General features: G+C 39.8%; 1 protein-coding gene across 1 annotated transcript in view; it reads right to left on the minus strand.

The window, feature by feature from the left end:
- The window catches only part of ADCY5 (adenylate cyclase 5), a 199,309-nt gene that overhangs the window by 72,095 nt on the left and 108,051 nt on the right, over window positions 1–19,163 (minus strand). The window contains exons 2-3 of the mRNA XM_062498190.1: window positions 7,053–7,202; window positions 1,857–1,978 (exon numbers count right to left, since the gene is read on the minus strand). Coding sequence (XP_062354174.1) covers window positions 1,857–1,978; window positions 7,053–7,202 — 272 coding nt within the window. The remainder of the gene's footprint in view (window positions 1–1,856; window positions 1,979–7,052; window positions 7,203–19,163) is intronic.

Raw genomic sequence — 19,163 nt, forward strand, 5'->3', positions numbered from 1 at the left:
TTTGATGCATCTTTTGAGACCTCCATGTCTCCATACCAGCAATTATTTTGGTCTATTTTTTTCCAGTCACAATTGTTGCATCACGTTTCCCTTCCCCCTTTAAAATTTTTCACTTTCAAACTTAGTTCATTATTGTTTATTTAGTTTTTGTATATGTAGTCATATAAATTAAACTTTCAAATCAGTATCACCCTAAAGAAATAATCAGCTTTACTAAGATTTGACTACTGAACAACCTTCAAACCTGCAAAATAATGACATATGGAAATTGATGTGGAAGACTAAAATACCATAGTCTTATGGCATAGCTAATGAATTGCAGTTAGTTTGAATGTCAAGTTGACCTTTGAGTAATGGAAAAGAGTAATTCACAATCAGCATCTATCACAAGAAATTTACACTCCTACTTGAACAAGCTCAGTGTCATTAAGGAAAAAATTAATGTGAAAACACAAAACTTAATTTACTGTACCATGAAGACTGCTGAGGACACTGTGGATGGCCTCTTCCCCTCCCCTTCATCACCATGCACATATCCTTTATTTTTCATCACTGAACCATTATTGTCTTTGATTTCTGATACTGTTTCATTGTATTGCTAGTGGATCTTTATCTCTTTGCTGAGTCACAACCAAAAAAACTGAAGGGCTGAATTCTATCCAAGCCAGCACACAGACTCCCCCTGATTTCAGTGAGTTTTATGTAAGATTCTACATTCTACACTGAGCAATCGCCCAATTTTCAGCTTGTATACTGCCTCTCCTAGCTACTCTCAATCCTAAGGAATTGTCTTCAAATGCATCAGAATTTCGTGTGGATTTTTGTCAGGTCAGCTATTGGAGGCTGCAGTATGTTAGAAACTGACTTTTATTTCTTGAGCACAAAGTATCAGAAAATAGAATTCACCAACATACTGAAGCTGCATGAGAGAGAAAGGCTACACAGGGAGTTGACAGGAAAAACCTCTTGTTGTAAGGGGAGATGAAAAAGGGAAGCTCTCTGTCCCCAGTCCCTGTGTCTCAAAAGAAGTATTTATAGACTGACAAAGCTGTTACACAGTTCCAGGACCAGGCTTAGCTTAGACATAAGTGATCTCCAAAGAGATCAGGTACAACAGCAGAGGTGAAATGCATTAAGTTAAACTTTGCAACTGCAGCTATAAAGCTATCACACCACCTGAAGTACTACTTTATTGCTTCTTCCCTGGGAAACTGGACAGCGGGAACCAGGAGATGTTCAGAAGCTCCTGGGGCTGGGCTACCCCAGCAACACAGGCTGAGTTTGATTTTGCACGACTTGCCAGAGATTGGATATCACACTCTTCTCCCCATCCAGGTAGACTAAGGAGCAACACATTGCTGGGTGACTGAGCAGGTATTAAGGGTGTCACTAATGGACTCCCTGCTTGTAATTCCCAACTGCCAGAAATCACTTCAGAAAATCTAGACCTTGGCTGGGCTCTGCAGTTCACCCTGTGGGAAGAGTTCCCAATTTTTAACTTGCATTCCATCATCTCTTATCAGAGGGGTGCTTGTAATTGTCCAGAAATAACTGACCCCCCAATATAACACCTTCTCAAAACCATCAACACTTTCTCCAGGAAAGAAAAAAGGAAAAAAAAGAAAAATGTGAAGAAAGAACAGTTCAAGTCACTTCTCAAAGGAAGATATTGTTTGAATGAGGCAATCCTACTACTATCTTATAAACAAACTTTCCAAAGTCAGCTAGAGACACTTTAGAGTCTTTACACTGATTTTGGATTATGTGTCACTGACATCTTCATCCCTGTGTGCTCAGGGTCAAGCACTGGGAGGGTCCCTCTTCCCCCATGGCTGGGGACAGGCTGCTGTTCTTACCTGACATTGTCATGCTTCTGGATGTAGATCTTATGAAACATCATGTCTTCCTGTTTGGCATTAATGTCAGCTTTCATCTCCATGGCAACATGTCGAGGAAGTACAGAGAGCAGGAGACGCTCCTGTGGAGTCAGACAGATGAACCAATTAAAACACCTGCTGCCCAGTTAACAAACACACTTTGTTCCTTACTGGGGAGAAATGACTCATCATTTTGGTGAGAGATGAGTACAACCCAGCAAAATGGGCTCCATAAACCCAGTAGCTGATCTCCTAACCAGTCATATGAAATTCTGTTCCCAACCCCACAACAAGAGTTCAATGGTTTTAGAAGCAAAAGTATTATTCTTCATTCCAGATGCACTGGGCTTAAAATTCATGGTTGCCAATTCTTTAAAATGAAGGAACCATGCAACTCAAAGAGTGTCCATGTGGCGTTCTTGGAAAGACTCTGATAAATTGATATTGATGTTATGAAAATGATATTGTCTGACCTCCCACAAAGTCTCTGCACACCACCAGGAAGTCTTCCTTCACCTAACACCAGAGGAATGATATCCCAACACCCTTGGGCACTGTTTAAAATTCTTTCCTTGCTTATCTAATTATCTAAGCACATTCCCCCAGCAGGCACAAACCTGCTCTTAGCAGCTAAAATGTCGTAGAAATGCCCTGATAAAACCAGCATGAAAAGTGCTACTGCTACACTTCCAACTGCTGTTAGTGCCCAATTGCATTAAGATCTGTAAACCCACCCACAATACAGGAGTATTTTCAAAAACCACATATCATCAACAGTGTGTGGCTCTCCTTGCTCTTCACTTGGCACTTTTATTTACTGATTGTGTGACTTTTGAAACATTTTGCAAGCTGTTCCTACAGAGTATGCAAAAATTGACAAAATGATGATTTTCTGGTGATTTTCCTAAAAACTCACATAAAAACAAGTGCTTGTTATTATTCTAAATTTGGTACCAATTTCACACAGAAATTACAGAATTTAAACTTGCTGGTAATTCGTGCCTCAGGGCACAAATTTGTGTATATCAGGAACCACACCTGAGAATTCTGCCCAGAGCTTCATTCTGTTCCCAGTCACAACCTGTAAAGTTCAAAAGGTTTTGCTATGGCTCATGAAGGTGGGGAGCATCTCCTTTGGGATCAGCTCTGCAGGTCCAACCTGCAGGCAGTGCTCTGGAATAGCTGGAAGAATCCCAAAAGCTTCTGTCACTCTTGTCTTTATTTTTCTTTCCCTGCAGTGAGCAGGAGGAAGAAAAGGTCTTCCTTCTTGATGACACAGACAGAAGGTGGTGCAAAGGAAGGTCCCCAAGCTTATCTAACAGCTCATGAATTCTCAACAACACAGGGAGCAGCGGGATTCAAACACAGGCTTGACTCAGAGGGGTCAGCAATCCTGTCCCAGGTACTCACATCACCAAACCACTTGTCCAGACTGCAGTTACAGGCACATTTCTGGTTTCTAAATCCTAGTTTTAACTGAAAGTTCACCATTTATTTCTTCCTCTAAGGAGAGAGAGGAGTCCTGGGGGAACCAGAGGAAGATGAATTCACTGAAAATGTTCTCAGCACACACTGAGACATTTTATACTCTGTAGTGCTGCCCAGTATTTCTTTTTCCACCCTTCAATGTGCATCTTAAAGAAACTGAATCTGCCTTGAGTCTTTGAAGAGATAGTAATAACTCAGAAGATGTGTTGGAGGGATTTCTATCTCTGCTCAAAACTGCAGCAGTTTTTGTACCACCTTCTGTCTGTGTCATCAAGAAGGAAGGCCCTTTTCTTCCTCCTGCTCACTGCAGAGAAAGAAAAATAAAGACAAAAGTGTTTTTTAAAGTACTGTCACTGTCACTAGCATACCGCAGGTGCTAAGAGTCACATATCCATTTTTTTAAAAAAAGCAGCTCATGAATCATGCACGTGTCCTTAGGCTTCTGTCAGCTATTGGTGCACTCCTTGAGTGGAAAAGCACAACATATTTGTATGCTTTCCAGAGTAAATGGTGTATACACTGTTGTCATTTGCATATTCTAATAGGCATCCTCAAATGTGTGAAAGCTGCTATTTTATGTGTGATTTTGCACATCCTCTAAATAACTTTGAGCTTTGCGGGAGGTTCAGGGGCACCCACAGGTTTGGAACATTCCCTGTGGGTGCAGGAGCATGGAGGGTTTATTTACTTCCAAAACAGAGACAGGAGCCTGAGTGTCTGCAGGAGATGACACCCACATTTCCTAGTAGTTTTTACTTGAGAGCCCCCAGCCCTTCTCTTCCTGACACCATAGGCACTTGCCAGATGAAATCACCAATATTTTCAAGACACTCAAGATCTCCAGGAGCTGCACTAACGCTGCTCCGAACTAATAACCAGGGAATAAGATAGGCTGATCAGGAGAAACAAATGCATGTGGCACAACATCCCTTCATGCAGCTGCTAATTAGGAAGTCGAGCTGTGTTACAGAGCTGAGCATTATCTTTATTCTGTTTGCTTGGGGTCATCACAATCACTGAAAATAATCTCTGAAGCTAACTGGAGAAGGCTATAACAAGTGCATGTGTAAGGCATAAGCCACATGAGAACGCCTTCAAAACAACAAAATCCCTATGTTTTATTTCAAATGGAGCAGAGAAATGAGGGTCTCCACAAGAGTACAATTTTCATTTTGATATAACAACTAGAAAGAGCTGCAGCCCTTGATGTAAAATCACATATTAGGCACCCATGAGGTGACTAGGACTGCTGTTTTTACAAGTATAACAAGGCAGTGTTCTGACCTGGTAAAAAAGCAAGAGCAAATCCATATATAATTCTCATTTCAAAATAACATGCAAGTATAGTACCACTGAATTATACATTAAACAACTGCATCCCAAGGAGCACTAGTCTCTAATACAGGCACAGAGATGAAGGAGTTCAGCACAGATCTACTCTGCTTACACACGTACACATGGATTTATGTGTACATGAGCACACACATTCTCATGACTCTGTAAAGGAATTTTAACTATTTATGAAGTCCTCTCTCAAGATGACCTCAAATCACTACAAATACTTGGTGTCTTATCCCTTTCTCCTCTGTTTTTCTAACAGCTACTTTTTACCAAAAGTGATGCTGAGATGAAAAAAGGGAGAGAACAATTTTACAGAGACAAAAGACATGCAATGTTAGAATTAAGACTGTGCAGTCCCAACAATCCACCTCTTAAATGCTATTTTCTCCCTACAGAATGTGGAGAATATCTGATTTTTCATCCAAGAACATTTTCTTCTGGGTAAACCTCAGTGATTCCTGTTACGGCTCTGCTCTAGGTTATCTCAAGTAATGAAATCAGAAGTCGTCTCTTTTCTGCATTGGACATTCTGGATTTTCTATTTACTTTCAAGTTAATTTTGGGTTCTGGTAGATGCTTAATAAAGGAAAATACAAGGTCATTTTCCTGAGAAAATTTGCCTGCCTTTAAAAGAGAACAGCACACAGTAGCACCATCGATCTCCAGAAAAAGACAAGCAACTATAAATAACAGTGTTGGGCTGTGCAGTTGTGTTTTTCTCCACCCTTGTTTGGAGACTGGCTCTCTCAAATGTGAGCTGTCCTTACTTGTGTCTGCTGTCACCTCATGCTTATCTCAATGCATTATGTATAGAGAGGCATCTGAACTGAACCTGGAGATCAATGTCAGTGCGGGCTGTGGCAGCAAATAATCTCATTAGGAGTCTCCAGCTGCCAGGACCTGCAGTTTTTGCTGGTGGGACTGAAGAGCACTTGGCAGTGACTTGCTTTGACACACAGTTTTCTGATGTCCTGGCTTTCTTATGTATGGTACAGTACTTCCTGGAGAGAGGGAGAAGGAAAAAGCATCAAGATAGGGCATTTGTCAGGACTGCTCTCGGGAGCTGCTTCTGAGGCAGAAGTGTCCAAATCCAGCACAGCACAGGCATCTGGGTCATGCTGCTAAGGCAGTCTCTCAGCAGGGAAGACAGAGCTATAACCAATAAATAAAATGGCATATTTTCTTGGCTCAATCCTTTCCTCCACTTTGAGGTGTGGAAGGACGAGTGGCTGCTCATTTCCTGTTTTTGAGACAATATTTCTTGCAAAGAGAAAAGGAGTCTTGAGTGTGAATTTTGTTTTCGTACATAAAGTACCAAATAATCACGTGTGCATGTTATTTCACAGTAAGGATTGAACAGCAGCTATGTCAGCCAGAGGTACCTCATGAAACACTGCCAAAACACAAATCCATAGATGCAGATGGGCTGAGACATGAAGGAAAATGCAACTGAGCTGCCACAGACACGCAGAGACTCCCCAGCTGATTCATTCCCCTGACCTCTCCCCAAACCCACAACCAAGTTCCGAGACATCTCCCAAGGGGTGAGTGGAAGTCCCATTTCATGATTCATTTTAAGCTGGACTGAATAGACCACTGTGAGATGTCCTGCAGGGCAGAGATGTTAGCAAGGGAATATTGAAGCTGCCCCTAAAGACCTTCTGTGTCTAATATCAAGAGACATTAGAGATTCATTGCAAGAGAACCCACAAGTGAATTAGGGGAGCAGACACATTCAGTACCCTGACAACTAAGCTGAATGTTGGCAGCAAGAGGGCTTTTTCTAGAAAAAAACCAACAAAGCTGATGCTGAATCTTACTCTTTGAACAAATACAATCCATTTGAAGCCAATAAGATACAGAGAGGTGTGTAAGAAGTTAGGAACCTTTGGGAAAGGAGGGAAGAGGACCTTCTTTGCAGACATCAAGGAATGTTATGTTGTGTGGACCCAATTCTTGCCTGCCTTTTGGCAGTGGCTTGGCTGACAATCACACCAGGCTTTGACCTTACAAAGAAGGTCAGTCCAAAGCCTGAGTGTTGCATTGGCACCTAAGACTTGGTAGCAATGATGGGTGCAAAAAACCTATGCAGACTCTGTGTACTGTGTAATTTTAATCCACAGAGCACATGCCACTGGGTATGTTGCTCGTCTCTGGAAAAGTCCATCAGAATATTGGACAAGAACTTTCTTTCAAACCTTTAGAAATCCTGTCCTCTAATAACAACCTATTCTTGATTGGATTACTCATGAAGCAAGAAGCCAGCAAATCCCATCCTACAGGAACAATTTGCATGCTAATTCTGTTTCAGTGTTCTCATTTTTTATTTCCAACTGTTGCTCTTACCTGCTGCTGGTTTTCCCTTTGAGAATGCAGCCTGGCTTGTATGCATTCCCTGGTCTCCTGGAAAGCCTGTCTTTGGGACACCTCTGCTGGGTAGTGGGTACACACGCCTACAATGTTTGTACAGGAGAAGATGAGAACATTGGAGACCAGCTGCAACAAAAACAAACAAACAAAGAAACAAAAAGAAAAAAAAAGAGAGAAAAATACTTGGTTACACTTTGGAAAACTGCTGTTGGTAACAAAGCACCAGCCAGAATCCATCCCCTTCCATGTCTCCTTAATCCAATACATATTTAAACCTCAGGCTCCTAATTCCAGTGTGTTTTACCTCTCTAATCTTTAAAATACAAAACTTCCACATGTGACTTCAAATATATGTTCTTTCCACTGTGCACTACTTCACAAATAAAAGGTACAATTCCACTGGCAATTCTGCAATCTTGCTTTTCTTACCTATTATCTGGGAACTACTGAGACACAAATCAATCTAAAAATGCATCATTGCTCCATCACTGGAAGTCACTTATAGCTCACACAGTGAGATCTGGCAGAGGAACACTTAATATTTTCCTGTTTGTGTACCTACATATCTGGCTCAAAAACATTTCAAAGGTACATTAACCATTACTTTGAAAGAGTGCTTAAAATACTGAAGGTAAAGTGTTGGTATTCACAAGGTCTCATAGCAGCTTTTATAATCTAGTTCCAACTCAAAATTTTATGTTTCTAGATAAAAACATAAGATTTTTATATTTCTATGCACAAGTACAGAAATCAGTTGCTAAGTCTGAAGCATATTTCAGCTGGACAAGCATGAAGGAAGAGCTATGTCACTCTTCCAGTCCCATGTGTGTTATGTTTTGTAAGGAAGCAGTCACATAACTTCTGCTGAAAACTTGTGTTGCAACTTTTCATTTCCCAACTATTTTTTATTAAAAGGAAAAAAATATTCATGCCCATTGCTGGTATTTGTTTCAAGCAAAATGCTCAAAGCCTGTTCTGATGACATAATGTAAACATTTCCCTTAACAGAAGTCAGTCCCAGTAGGACTTTTTGAGACTTGCACAAGCTGTACTGGATCACCCTTTGAGGACAGATTTGTTTGAAATACCTCTCATCTCTTCCAGGGGGAAAGACTGTCAGACCTCCAAAATTCTTAATAATACAGATCTTCGCTCTATTCCCTAATGAGCCCAAATATATCCTTTGCCTTTATTAAATTTTTACTTGCATCATTAAAAAAAGCAGTTTCCAGCCCAGCCCATTCCCTGAAAATAAGGAGCCACTCTGAGTGGCAAGAGAGCTGCAGGACACCCCTCAAACCCTGAGCTCACAGGGAGCACTCAGGACTCCCCAGACCAACTTGGACTCTGTGCAGGAGGAAGGAGCTGCCATCTCAAACATGGACTCACATCCCAACAGCAACAATTTCTCCATGAAAATCTGACTGGTATTGCTCCAACTGTTTGACTACACTTATATGCTAACGACAGCAACAATGCTTTTATTGACAACTCTGACTGGAAACAGGACTTAGGCAGAAAAACCTCATCTTTCAGCTCAGAATAAGCAACACCATCAACCACAGCCAGAGGAGGGCCTCCTCTCTGTAGATGGCTGCCAGCAGATGGCAACACTCCAACTTCCCAAGCTCCTGCATCCAAGCGCTGCATTTTGGGCCATGTCCCTGCAGGGAGTTCCCACACTGTGTGCCACACCACAGTACAAGGACCTGCAGGTCATGGACACCCCCAGGCGACTGTCACAAATCTAGATGTATTTGCAGACAACTGGTTTTCTAGGATGAAATTACTCTCATTCCCTACAGATGGGTCCCTGCATGCAGAGCCCACAGTTTGCACAGAGGTGGGGCTGTTGAAGATGCAGATAGCACATGTGGAGATGAAATAAGTCCCAATCCTAAACTCACACATTCCCTTCACAATTATATCCTCAGTCAGTTCTTTCTAAGCCTGGCTGCATCTGCCAGATCCAAGGTTCTCCACCTCTCTCTCCCAAGCTGATCAGACACCAGCCAACCTCCACCCAGATACTGCCCAGCTAACCTGAGCCACTGCTGCATCCAGTAGGCATTTGATGGTATTTTTTTTATCATAATGATGAATTTTAAAGATGAAAACCATCCCCAGCATAAAAAAACCTTCAGCCAGTGCTTATTATATTAAAAAAAAATCAAAAACCAAAATCACAGAAACATAAAAAGGGTGTCAAAATAGGGGTTTCCCAGGATTTACTCTGATTCCCACTCCATGGGTGCACTGATTGAGACTCTCAACCAATGAACAGAACTTCTACAAGTTCAATCTGGTTTATATGGGTTCAAAGGGGTTAAAAGTAAACAGCATCTTTTGCAGGCCCACATTACAGCAAGACTCCCAAATCCTCACTATTGGAGTTGTGCAGTAATTCAAGAATTTGCCAGGGTATAAGTGTAAAATGGTATAAGCATGTATGATATATTTTGAATGGATAAAACTGAGAACAAAGAAGGCTTTAAGGAAATAATCAGTTTTCTGCTTTAATCCCAAGACTCTGAGATTTCGTTTGACTTAAAATCATTAGCACAAACCCCAAAAAACCTCCCAAAAACAGACTCAAGTCTTGCACCAAGAAGACAATGGGTGGTTTAGATGCCAGGCGACATATCAAGAACTGACCCAGCAGAAAGAGGAACAACTCAGTCCTGAAAACAAGCTCTTTGTAGGTCTTCTTGAACAAATTGGTGGTGTGCCAACAAAAATCCACCCCAGTGGGGTCCACACACAAAGAACACTTGCTGTGATGATGCCTTGAACAGCCAGGCTGTGCTGCTCAGGGTGTGTGGTTCATATTGGACACTGAGACAGGGAGTACAAAAAACACCATCAGAATTGACATTACTGATAACATTTTTGGAACACCAAGCAGTTTAACTTTTCAGCACTCACGTCACATAAACCCAAGAGATTTCACAGACTGATTTACAAGACAGACTCAGATGACCATGCTTCATCAAGTAGGAACAAAAACTATATGGCAGTGTAATTTTTTAAGTAGCAGGGGGACAGATATCTGTATTAATTCAGTTTAGAGGAGCTCATTTAATTCACAGTATGTCATCTTTGCAACACCCTGAAACATAAGGAGTGAAATTACTGTGTAATATCTGTGTTACTGTGTAACTTTGCTGTGAAAATATTAAAGATCTGCAGAGATTTAAAACTGAAGCTCCTTTTATTTGCAGCCACACTTGTTAGTGAGCAAGGGAATTTTGTTTAATATCTTCTCACAGTAATTTTCTACACAGCCATTTTAAAACAGAATAAAGGGAAAAAATTCTAGGAGCAATAGTTTTTTCACAGACCTCTGTCTTAACAAAATAAATTTATATCCTGTTTGCCAAATGGTACTACTTGCTTATCAGCTTCCTTGCCATTTTGCTATGGTAACCAGCTTCAGTCCCAGGAGGAAAGAGATGATGTAGATACTAAAAATCTGATTCCCTAAGCTCCATGGCCTGAAAAGTAAAAACATATTATGGCAGCTATTTCAGACAATCTGTGCTTGAAGAGCTGTTCAAGGCAATAGAAAGATAAAATTGTCTGTTTTGTAGTTGACTTCCTCCCCCTGCCTAACTAGAGATTAAAAGTAAGATGATTCCTACCTTTCTGATTCTGGAAGACAATAGTTTATAAAGACCATTTAACTTACATATAACTCCTAGAAAAGCTAATAAACCTGCCTGCAGTATTGGTACATGCAAGTATTTCATAAACTAACACGTTTACTCTTCCATGACCTGCATGAGGCAGAGAAATGCTGTTCTCTTGGTGTTACCAAGGCAGAGCTCTTCAAAGGTGATTCAGTACCTAAGGAAGAGCTATATACTATGAGGGATTTTCAAAAACCACCATGACTCCATAGTGACACTGAAATAATAGATCACTCAATCTCAGACAACAAAACAGTTTCCAGTTGCTTTGATTTCATCGCACAAACAGAGCACTGCAATGCTTTTGTTGAATCTCCTGCAGGAAACTGTTTTCAATAATCTTTTCCCCTGGTGACTGAAGGGGGGAAAAGACAAGAGATGGAAATAGTTTAGTTCCACATGTTCTAGGAGTTATGAAAACCTGGTATTACAAAATCAAAATCGAGAGCTAAATTTGGCCTGTCACCAGTGTTACAAAATTGATGTTTTGGACACCTCAAGCCAGGCTGAGGAAGGAGCAGGATGTCTCAGTGGCCAGGAGAGAGCCTCCAGACCACCACAGCAGAAAAAGTATCAACTTGCATCAATATTGCCACACTTCCCCTGCTGTGTTTCTATCTGATAATTCTTCAAACACCAGATGCTATTCAAAATGTAATTAACAGACAACAACATGCTTAAGAGAAATAGCATCAAGATAAATTTAGTTAGCTCCCTACCTCTGCCAGAGCAAACAAGGCTGGCTACTGACATGAGAAGGTGGGCCATATTCGTTGCAATATCATTGCTTATTATAAAAGGCACAGTTTCTGGTTTTTGCCAAGTTACTCTGCTTTGGTCCACTTCTGTTGCAGAGGCTTGGGGTTACTTCTGTCCTAAGATCACATCATTAGGCTATTCCCTTTAGTTTCCAACACCACTAACCTGTATTCTGTTTTTCTATTTATTTTTCATTTAAAGCAAAATATTGCTTTGCTATTTTTGTAAGGTCCTGCTCTGGAAACAATTATTTTTGAAGCTTTTATTGTGGGGCAATAGAACTGTCGCAAGGAGAAATAAAAACGCAAACATGCAAAACAACCCGCAACAAACAATATAAGAACAAAAATATAACGATTACAAAGGCTCTAACTATCCTAGACAATTCTGCTGCACCAATATGTGTAATCATGAATTGGAAGTATGGATAAATTCTAAAGACAAAAAGCGCAAACATTACAAGAAAGTATTGTTGCTATAAGATATAGCTGGTGCCGTTTTAACACATTCCCTGATCAGCAATTAACCCTCTATTGCCTCTTTATACAGTACTATCTAATAGAAAAATTGGAGCAACTTCAGAGCCAAAGGCATAATGGAAATTAAAATGAAAGACAACATCAGCTGGCTCCAATATCAAATTACTCATGTATTTGTCTTGTATATACAACAACATCTTTCATTTCCCAGAGCTACAACCAGCAGAGTACTAAGATAGTGAAAACTTATAGATTATGCTAGAAAGATAATTAAACAGTTAAAGTCAGATGGTCCTCACCCAGCGTTTGGCCAGTAAAGAACAGTGTAAGTACTAATGAAGAAATCAGGAGGCTTCAATTTCAAACCCGGCAAGCAATGTTACTGAGTATTGAGAGATAACTGCAACATCCAAAGATTACATCAATACACCAGCCTGAGAGCAAATTCTCTGAAGGTGCTGCGTGGTGCCTTCCCTCTCTGTCCTGCCACTGCTGTACAGCAGCCACTGCTTGGATTACAGTGGCTGTAATCCAAGTTACAACCAGTTACAGCCACCACCTTCCAAAGGCTTCTCTAACACAAGAGCAGCCCTGCTGAAGCCAGACTCACAAGTTTAAATGCCTCCCTAAGTCATGGTTGAACCATTGCGAAGTAGCAGAATTCCTTACAGAGCATTAGAGAGCGATGTTCTACATATGCAGTAAATCTCTTCATCTGATGGTGAGAACAAAAAATGTCTCTGCAGAAACACATCTGAAACTTTTTTGATGTTCCTTCTGTTTGGTGAGCCTACAAGGAACAAGCTGCCCACTTCACCCTTTCAACTAGATTCTATATTTGTCATAAAGTTACTTGCTGAGACTGATACATGGTATTTTGGCTGAGAACACTAAAAGAATCCTTATGCCACTTGTGAATATCTCTGCTCATGAACTTCAGTCAGTAAATAAAATAAATAAATAAATAAATAAACAAACAATAATCTGATGCCATCCATTCTGTGTATTTCAGGGACCATCTCACCTTTCCAGCCCCAATATATACTGATCTCTCAAATGTGATGCTGCTCTCCCAGAGGAAAGCCAAACAGGTATTTTGGCCCATATAAGTTCATTCTCTCTTTAGAACGAAAATAATTATTATCTAATTTACCTTTTAAATACATAGTTGCATGTGGAAACATAATATACTATACTCCTAATCCAGAGCAAATCATCAAGATATTTATATTTTCAATTCTCTTAATTGTTTCAGAGGATATAAAAATGTTTGATGGTACATTCTTAATTGTAATGCTTTCCACCGTATTCTATATAATTTTAATCCATTTATTGATTGTTGTAGCTGCAAACCTTCTGTGCATTCTTATATATTTGTACTGTCATGAAGAATACAGTATTTATGATTTTTTTATGATTAAAATCTTTAAATCCTACTTTTATTAAAGAATAAAATATTACCAATACAGATTTTTTTTTAAATGAAGCTTCTCATGAGGAAAAATTTTTACATAAAATTGATAAATTCTACTTCTCTATCAGTGTTTTATTAATTTTTCTGTTGGGATTTTTCATTTTCTTTCATTACTGACTGACTGATAAGATTAAAAAGCAGAGAATATATTGTCCTAACCAAATCTTGGTGTAACATCAGCTAAATGAAATATTTGTGTATTTTCCTGGAACTCTGTCACAATCCCAGAAAAGCATCCTTTACATGGTGGCACAGCCTGGGGGCAGGAACTGCTGTGCTCCTCTAGCAAGAAAACAGCCAGGAAGGAGATTCCTGGATCTGTCCTCCATCCCCAACAGATCTCTGTGGGAAACAAGTTTTTCTTTATCTCCACACTTAACATACTTCAAAAGCTACAAATCAGCACTGGTTTTCACGCAAGGATCCTTGATGGTGATTCAGGTGAAGCAAGGTGAAAGCTGCATGGGAAGCTGGCGTTCCAGGGAAACACCCTGCGGCCCTTGGATGCAAGACTGAGACTGAAACAACTTAGGGGGAGGCTTCCTCCAATAAAACAGGGACATTTCCCCCTTTTCTTTCCCCTGCTGACAATTTAGCCCCTGCTTTTTTAATTTAAATTATCACCTAAGTCTTTGCAACCAGGCTGTCTCCTTGAAATCCAGTGGCTTCTTATCTTAAGAGATGGAACACCAGCCAGATGCTTCTACTGAGCACAAGCTGCAAGTTTGGCCTGTTTCAAATCTGCTGTGGCAGCCTCTAGAAGGAGCAACATGATAGAAATGGAGGACCTGGATTGAAACACAGCTCATGAGCAATACTGTGCAGTATATTTGACACTTTAACCCTCCAGCTCACTTAACCTGACCCCAGTAAAAACGCATTTGTACCATGACTGAATTAATCTCCCTGGAAGTGTGTTTATTTCTGATCCACAGTGGTGACAAAGACTTCAGCAACCAAATACAATCTTATAAAAATAAAAGCCCTTCAAACAGGCCTTGAAACTTTAGGTACTTCTCTTTGAGGATGTGAAAGTGGATGAAAGCTTCTAGACTTTCTGTGCATGACTCACAGCTGTCATTGGATAAACATCTTCCCATAAAAAACATGTCAAGATAATTTTTGACAACTGTACAAAATTTGCCCAGATGCATGATAGTTTAGGCAATTTAGACAATGACTTTAGTTAAGAAAATTAAGCAAAGCTCTGATATTCCTGCAAAATCAATTGTTCTGCAAATGATTGTAATCACGTTTGAGTTATTTTCATGCCAGTCCCACCTGCCCCTGTGCTCCCAAGACATGAGGGGCTGGTAAGATAGGAAGATAAGTGTTAATGGGAAAATTTTGTAATTGAATAGAAGTTGGATTAAGATGTCTGGTTATCCAGATTCTGCATGATGTCTCTGAAGCTAAAGGGAGTTCTAATCAATGAGGAGAAAAGTCAAGAAATGTGCTTTATTCATCACTTATATCCCAATTCCTTCTCTATCTGATGGAAGGGACGTGAGTGATGGAAGACAAATGCCTAGGTTTTCTATCAGGCTCTCTTAAAATTAGTCTGTTACACTGAAACACTCATGAATGTCCATTAATACACACCAACTAACTCAACAAGCAAATACATAAACTTATATAAGCCATAGTGGGAGCAAGATTATGCTTACTTTGCTTTTCTGCATTTTTTTCCCCTTTGGAATGGGCTGTGCCTGGCAGCCGTACCAAGTGCAGGAGCAGAAGAGACTTCTGAACCCAGGATCCCAATTCTTTACAGTCATCTCTGTGGCTGCCACTAGGTCCCCTCCCCATCCTCCTGTCCAGGGGTGCTCTGCCTTTCCCAACACCCTACAAAGTGCCAGCAAACACTTCACAGAGAAGCACTCACCCAACACTTGTGGTGCATTCAATGGTTATGGAGAAAATGTCTGTACTAAATAGGCAAAATCATGAAGACAAACACCCCTCTGCTTCCCTCTGTCATGGTGAATCCTAGTCCTTAGTGTTCCTGGGAATATTTCAGGGAGCCTGGGCTCAGATACAGGCAATGCATCACATCCCTTATCGTCAATCGTCATTTAAGCACAGGAGTCACCTCCAGGTCACTGGAAAAACAAAAATATTTATCTAGTTACATGAAAGTCTTATTTATCTGGGAAAAAGGAACATTCTCAACTTGCTCAGCAGGCAGAAATGAGTGCCCTAAATATGGTCTGTAAGATATAAAAATTACTATTTCCCAAGCATTTAGAATGCGTGTTTTTGGGAGGTGGTGAGTTAGACTGATTTTGTTTGTCTGTGTGGGAAGAAATGTAAAATAGGAGAAAGAATGGAATACAGATGTGTATTTTTGTTTTGATTTTAAAAAGACCTCCTTTCTTCTTCTGTTGCTGGGTTTCAAATCAAGCCAGAGCAGCTTGGCCACAAGCTCTGTTCCTGCCTATTAACATCTCTATCCCAACATATATTTTCAATAAACAAAACTTACCAAGCACCACCAGCAAAGTTTGAACTCTTGAACTGAAGCAGTGGCTTGCACTAGATGAGGTGAAGGAGCAGCATTCATTGCAGATTGCAAAGATTGTGCACAGCCACCACTAATATCCAAGTCAATCTATGAGGGACCTGGCTGGATCACATCCTCTCCTTCAAAGGCTGCTGTGTGGTTTTGCCAGCTGTTACAGTAAACTGGGCTAACTTCTGCATCAGAGGGGTCGCACACAAGTCTGAGATTTGTTATCATATCTGCCTGCTCCAGCAGCTGAGCATACTGATCTCTAAACAGATTTGGATTCAACAACACAAAAGCTCAGTAAGTAAATTCCTCACCAAATTTTAACCGAGCCAAATGATCAACTCAAAGGCGCATTCTTTGGCCTTCAGCTTCGCCACACTGAATTTCTGAAGGTCTACAGTAATATAATAAAGATTTTATTGAGGAGCTCTAAAAGACCCTTCAGAACTGTTTATGAAGGCAAGTGTAAGATAACCCAATGACATTGATTATGACCAGCTCTGTTTATAATACAAATTACAACAAAACTCAGCCTGCCTCTATTTCACTGTACACAACCCCTCTCCACTGCGCCTTTGGAGCTGCACTACTGCACTCTTCATGAGTCTTTCATTCTGAATTCTTTACAAGTAAGTCCTGTTATTATCCACCCTGCACTTTCTCCTTAGCCCCCCAGTTCCATCTGTCCCCAAACACACACAATTCCCAGATCAAACCAAATGACTATTTGTAAATTAGCCAAGATGAACCTTGTTCTGTTCCAATAGCATCAACAGTTTGGTTACTCAGTACTATGTGAGTTTTTCACAGCATACTCTGCAAGTCACAATTTGCATTGCTTTGCAGAATCTGAAGGAAAACATTAGAAGGTAAATTTTCAAGGCATATGTATTGAGAACATTATCCAACCCCCATACCACAGGACTGCACCATTAATTTCTGTAAGCATTATGAAATGGCAGGAAGGTGGATTCTTGAATCAAGATATGCTACAGCCAAAGGATATTTTGGTAGGATCTTAAACATGCTTTTTCTTACTGTCAAATGTGTGAGATTAATATACTGAAAGTACTGGAATTACAATACTGTAAAAATGTCACTGTTTAACAGAAGTAAACAAATTAACCTCACTTTTCTGGAGATGCACAGTTTGGAAGAGCCTTTGAATTCTGACAACTGAAATAATTTGGGTTGGCTAGGAATTGGGTAGGATATAAAGAAACTAAATCCAAATTTCTGCAGCTAGTGGAAAATTTTGAGCCTGTAATTGAGCATGTACTTTTATTCTCCTCAAGATAATTACCAGAGATTATGCAGCTGAATAGGTTTTCTGAGGTGAAACTAAAATAGACCGAATATCATACTAACCTCCCCAAGAGGATACTGTGCACCACAGAATTGAACTTTGAAAAACAATAATTTACAATTATTTAAAGCAACCTAATATGAGGAAGACAGACAGAAAAAAAATAGGGAGTACTTATTTTCAGAATTTTTTGTAATATGACAACAGTAAAGGACCTAAGAGGCCTCTGGACTATAGATCTCATTTCCCAGTTGCCTCTTAAAAATTGTCACAACCAAAAAACTGATACCACAATTCCGTTGAAGTCTGAAGTCCTCTGAATAGCAGTAGTTGCTTTTCTCATATTATATGCAATATTTCTCTTAATACAATCCAAAGAGACATTTTCCCTGGACAGGACAATATTGACAATAAACAAATTAGTTTGCAATCTTCTTTTTGTATCATCATCATCTGTTGCACCACTGTTTAAATATTTAGTCACAGCATTAGATTTTGAACTTCCAAGAATTTCCAAGCTCCTGGGCACTTGGCCTTGCCTAGTAAGCTTTTCAGAAATCAGACCTTGTATCATGAGCAGATAAACTGATTCACTACAGAACAAAACTAGTTTATGGAAAGTACTTCAAATGTGGAAGATAACTGGATAAACAAATGCCTAAAGAAGAAAAACAGTCAAGAGGTTTTGCTGTCTACTCAAAAACATGTACAGTTGTTGCCTTTATGTCTAAGAAATGAAAGCCACACAAATGAAGAATTTAGCAAGAGATAATAATAAAAAAGTGGTGTGAAATGCTTCAGTATGTGATCAGATCCATGACTGTGTCTTGAAATCCTAAACTGGTTCTTTGCCATGCTATTGTAATGTGATAGCATTTGTCAGTTTAAATCTAATAGGGAGCTCCTAAGCCATTTTGATAGGATAAAGATATTGTAAGTAGTTGTCTACTCTTATCAGTTTAACTGTATCAGCTTAAGACAGATAGAACTAGAGAAAATTATTAATTATATCTCTAAGACATTATTTTATCACACACTTCTTTGTGCTTTCTGGTGAAGCAAATATGAGCTATCCCTTCAAATGTGAAGTAGGTGGTCCTTGACAGCAGTGATAACTGGCACATCCTGCTGCAGAGCTGGTAAAATAACAGTAAACAGAAGAAAAAGTGAAAGGATGGCAAAAATCACAAATCCAGATATGCAATGCAAAGTAGGAGAATACAGAAACACAACAGACTAAACCAAAAGACTTAAATGGGTCATTTTTGTCATTGATTTCATTTATCCACTGAGGTCTATGAGACAGTCTTTAAAAGTAGCCAACTGCTCTTTGAGAACAGCAAGCACAAAATAAACTGGCTCAGATGTACATTGTCTGCCTATGAACAAAAAAATCTCCAAACTATTCCCTTTTAAGAAACCATTTTGGATATTTATAGCAGAAATCAACTGACAAACACAACTAGTCCAGCAATCAGATGCTAAGCAGCTGGCATAATGTCAGGCATCACAAGCAGTAGCGACCACTGCTAAGTTTGTCTGGTGCTTTTATTATTACCATAACCCGCTTGACAATTTCTCATGTGGTTATGATCTACCAGTTTTCTTCTTGCATTCATGTTTAACTGAAAAGCTCATACAGTCCTTGAATTTCTGGAAAACTCTCTCTCACACACACACGAAAGGAAGAGAGAAAGGAGAGTGTAGTGAAACCCCAGGAGGGGCAGAACCCATACCAAATGGCACAGAAGAAAGAGAGATCAGAACAGAGGACCAAGAGTGATAAGTTATGGACAAAGAAGCACAAACAGCTTTTTGGAATGATTGCATATTTCCTTGCTATAGAACCTGAAATCAAACCACTAACT

The sequence above is a fragment of the Cinclus cinclus genome, chromosome 9, assembly GCF_963662255.1.
Source record: "Cinclus cinclus chromosome 9, bCinCin1.1, whole genome shotgun sequence".
Lineage (NCBI taxonomy): Eukaryota > Metazoa > Chordata > Aves > Passeriformes > Cinclidae > Cinclus > Cinclus cinclus.